Source organism: Protopterus annectens, chromosome 1.part2 (genome assembly GCF_019279795.1).
Source record: "Protopterus annectens isolate FY-2018-M chromosome 1.part2, PAN1.0, whole genome shotgun sequence".
NCBI classification, from domain to species: Eukaryota; Metazoa; Chordata; order Ceratodontiformes; family Protopteridae; genus Protopterus; species Protopterus annectens.
The window spans coordinates 557566110-557570809 of record NC_056727.1 but is presented as its reverse complement, the minus strand read 5'-3'; the positions used below and the strand labels follow the sequence as shown (position 1 = coordinate 557570809).

The window sequence follows — 4700 nt, the reverse complement described above, 5'->3', positions numbered from 1 at the left end:
AAACGTTTTAAAGTTGAAAAATCACTCTGAATATTTAGGTTCAAAGCACACCACTCTCACTAACCACCTCTAAACAGGCAATCTTGCTACTGCAGTTTGCGGAACCACACTATTAAATACACAATTTCTTCGACCCCCCCCCAAAAAAACAACGCAAAGTATTCGTAAGGCTTACAAACGTCGAAACCCGGAAATACGTAACTCAAGAACATCCCTATATTTTTTCCGTCTAAGGGCAACTGTCTTTTTTGTTCCAGCTACTTTGTTGTACCTTAAGCGTGATTTTCATATTTTAAAGTATAACCATTTCGTCGTAGAATTACAAGTCCTTCTTGTCTTCCAGGGCACTGTAACTCTTGATGGGCAGTGTATTCCTTTTTTCCAGTTGTGACTTCTGGGTTCGAGTTTGCTCCCTGTGATGGTACCTAATACATCTGCTCCCAGTGTTTAAGGTTCCTACGTGCGCTTCTCTCCACTTGTGAGAGGGCCACCACGTGGAATTCAAAGAAGAAAAATCCACCCTCACTATCAGCCTGGCTGTCACTTTTGGAAGTTTCGTTTTATATCTTTCTAATGACGTGAAACACCAGCATCGCTGATTAACTTCGGAAGAAGGATCGAGTCTTCGCAGGGATAATAGAAATAGTGAAGACCACTTTCAAATGTAAAACGAAGAAACCAAGCCGTAAGTGTGAACAGTTTTACTATGTCTGGATATAATAATATTAAGCTGTCCAGCAGCTTGCCACAGCTGCAGAATTTAATTAAGAAAGATTCTTCGTCCTACACAGAAGAATTTCTTCAGCAGTACCATCACTACCAGTCTGTTGTTCGCGTTTTCAAACTTCAGCCTGATAAGCCCAGCAAAGAGTTAGCCGAACTCGTTATGTTCTTGGCTCACGTTAGCCAGTGTTACCCAACCCATTTGTCAGCTTTTCCGCAAGAGCTTAAACAGCTGCTTCTCTGTCACCATTCAGTACTTAATCCGGAATTGAGAATGACTTTTTGCAAAGCTTTAATTTTATTGAGGAACAAGGGCCTGATTAATCCAACAGATTTATTAGAGCTCTTCTTTGAACTTCTGCGTTGTCAAGACAAACTTTTAAGAAAAACTCTATATATCCATATTGTGACTGACATTAAGAATATTAACGCAAAACACAAAAACAACAAAGTCAACACGAGCCTGCAAAATTTTATGTATACAATGCTGAGAGATGGCAATGTGACTGCAGCCAAAATGTCGCTTGATGTTATGATTGAATTATATAACAGAAATATTTGGAATGATGCAAAAACCGTAAATGTTATTACTACTGCATGCTTTTCTAAAGTCACAAAGATCCAGGTCGCTGCTTTAAAATTTTTCTTGGGCAAAGATGAAGACCCAAAACAAGACAGTGACTCTGAATCCGAAGATGATGGCCCTTCGGCAAGAGATATCATCATGAGGTATGCAACAGGAAAGAAAAATACAAAGCACAAGAGAAAACTGGAAAAGGCAATGAAAGTTCTCAAGAAGCATAAAAAGAAGAAGAAGAAAGAATTGTTTAGTTTCTCAGCAATTCATCTGATACACGATCCTCAAGATTTTGCAGAGAAACTTCTACATCAGTTAGAACGTTCCAAAGAAAGATTTGAGGTGAAGATTATGTTGCTGGACCTCATTTCACGATTGGTTGGTATTCATGAGCTTTTTCTTTTTAATTTTTATCCATTTGTGCAAAGGTTTTTACAGCCACATCAGCAAGAAGTAACAAAGATTCTACTGTACACTGCACAAGCTACACACCATTTGGTACCCCCTGAGATTATCCAGCCTGTTCTGAGGACAATAGCCAACAACTTTATTACTGACAGAAATTCTGGAGAAGTTATGACCGTAGGGATTAATGCGATAAAGGAAGTAAGTTCCAGATGTCCTCTGGCTATGACAGAAGAGCTTCTGCAAGACCTTGCTGAGTACAAATCACATAAAGACAAGAATGTAATGATGGCTGCAAAAACTTTAATAAACATTTTCCGATCCACAAATCCACAAATGCTGAATAGAAAGGATAGGGGTAAACCAACAGAATCCTCCAGGGATGCTAGAGTTCTTGAGTATGGAGAACTAGATGCAAAAGACTACATTCCTGGAGCTGAAGTACTGGAGGATGAGAAATCTGAAAATGAAGTAGAAGGGGAAGAAGGCTGGGAAGATGTTAGTCTGAGTGAAGATGAAGAGGATGATGGTGAATGGATAGATGTGCACCATTCCTCAGATGAAGAACAGAAGACTGGGGAGGAAAATGTGAAGACTCTGTCCTTAGAAGAGCAAAAGGCTAAAGCAGCTTCAATTAGTATCAGTAGACTGTTCACACAAGATGACTTTAAGAAAATTCGCCTTGCACAAATGAGTAAAGAAGTTAGATTTGCTTCAAGTAAAGTGCAAAAGAGGAAAAACATTGAAATTACAGATGATGAAGCAAACCGAGGGGAACTGCTTTCTTTACGTGACATTGAGCATCTGCATAAGAAACCAAAATCTGATAAGGAGACAAGATTAGCAACAGCTGCAGCTGGGAAGACTGAAAGGAATACATTTGTACGAAAGAAATCCAGACTGAACCCATTTGCTAGCACCACTAATAAAGAGAAGAGAAAGAAAAAGAACTTTATGATGATGAAGTACAGTCAGAACATCAGAATGAAAGGCAAACGCTCTTTCAGGGACAAACAGCTTGCTTTACGGGATGCTCTTTTGAAGAAAAAGAAGTTGTTAAATTAATCACAGTGAAATATGCAGATGCCAGCAGTGGAAATTACTTTGTAATGTCAAACTACACCTGTTTTATGGTGCTTTATGAACTTGTTTCCTTTTCTGTTTACTTAATTGCAAGCTATAATGATTCCTGGTCAAAAAAAAAATTGTTTGTTGATTGAGAAGTTAATTTGCAACTTACACCCTGAAAATTTGCTTACTTTTGTCATTGCTAATACATATGCTATTAAATAGCTTTATTGCAGGTATATTCTTGACATAGCTTATTGTTTTTTTTCTCTTCTTCACTAACGTAGTAAACAAAAGCTTAAAACTATTTTTTTTTATTACTAGCAGTGCCACCTATCCTTCTTTTCACTGAACAGTCCTGAATTCAGCAATTGTAGGGGAAGACATGAACAAGCATTTATAATGCCAAATGTTGGCTGGAGCTGAATTTCTGTTGAAGCTTTGCTACCCTGTCATTATAGTCCTATGCAACTACTGTCACTAATGATATTTGCAATTATGTAGAAATGAGGAGGTTTCTTATCTTTATATGGCTCTTGCTATCCAGTGCTGCACTGCCGTGCTTTCTTGCTGATAGTATATTTAATTCTAGCAGATTGTTCTTAAAATAATTATTTTGAGTAACTGCTTTTTATTGTTTCACATAATACCTTTCAAGGAGTCAGACCATTAATGTGTAATTGTTATAGCAGTATACTTTTTAATAACGTGTCCTACATACACTTCACAGCAGCTCATAATGTTTATGAATGTAAACCAAAGCAATAACGCTGTTCTCTTGAGTGAACCAGTAGCAAAATAACATGATTTCATCCACTGTAACTTTAAAAAGTGCTCTGTGCTGTTTTGCAAATACATAAAATTGTGGTTCATTTCAGTAAGAAACTTTTCTCAGCAAGCAGTAGTTATATAGGAAAACAATTAATATGTCATTTTATATAAGATAACCACTTCTTTCAGTAACATTATGGTATTGTAGCTCTTAATACAGTTCAGATTGTTGCATAATGTGTGAAAATAATCAAACTCCACAGCAGTGTGCCAGAGTGAACAAACTATACATCATGTTTTCACTCTCTGTGAATGTAAAAAGTATCAAAATTGTTCAGCCACGGTGCTGTATTACTAGAATAGCAAGAAAGTTTGTGTGGAATATGTCGTACTGTTCAGTACATAGCTTTCCTAAGTGCAGTTAATGTCTTACAGAAGTGGTAATGTGGAAAAATTGTGTAATAATTTTGAATTCACTGAAGAAAGGCTGTACGTTCTACATGCCAGCAATCTAATACTTTATTTTCTCAGTTTATTGACCATACATACCATAATTGACACAGGTTTGTTTCTAGTGCAGGCAAACGTGGCATTGACACATTTGACAAATGCTTGTTTTTTAAAGGTAAAATATGTTCTTCTAAATTCTATCTCCATCTCCATTACCTATATAAGAACAATTTTGTGACACACCTGTATAGGACCACACTCTGTATTCCTCCCCCTCACTATCATAATGCATGGGTGGCTTTTGGCTATATTTTCAGCAGTGCAGTTTTTTGCTGAAGGGGGAAGGTGGTACCTCAGCACTGACCATCCTGAATGCTGCTTCACTTTAAGAGGAGTATACTTTTCACTTAACAGTCCAAAAATAGGGTGGAGGATCAGCAGACTCTTCTGAGGTGGATTTCTCTTAGTCCTTCTAGCCATTCCTGGCGCTTAAGCTAGGGCCTTTAACTTTCACTAGCAGATACTGAAAAGCTCTGTTTCACATGAACAAGGAAGTCTGTTCCAGAGAATAGGTAATCTATGAGACACATACCTGTCCTTCCAACATGTTGTTTTGTGCCCCCCAATATTCTGAGTATAGTGGAAGAATGTGACAGTGCTGTGCCTGACAACACATGCAAACATATGGCCAAATGTTTGTGCCTCA

At 37.7% G+C, this 4700-nt stretch overlaps 1 protein-coding gene across 1 annotated transcript; it reads left to right on the top strand.

Annotated features, from left to right (window-relative positions):
• Positions 1–222: 222 nt before the first annotated feature.
• On the top strand, positions 223–3021 carry SDAD1 (SDA1 domain containing 1). Its single transcript, XM_044057717.1, has one exon. It carries the CDS (start codon positions 707–709, stop codon positions 2768–2770), a length of 2064 nt encoding a protein of 687 aa, XP_043913652.1. The 5' UTR covers positions 223–706; the 3' UTR covers positions 2771–3021.
• The last annotated feature ends 1679 nt before the right edge of the window (positions 3022–4700 follow it).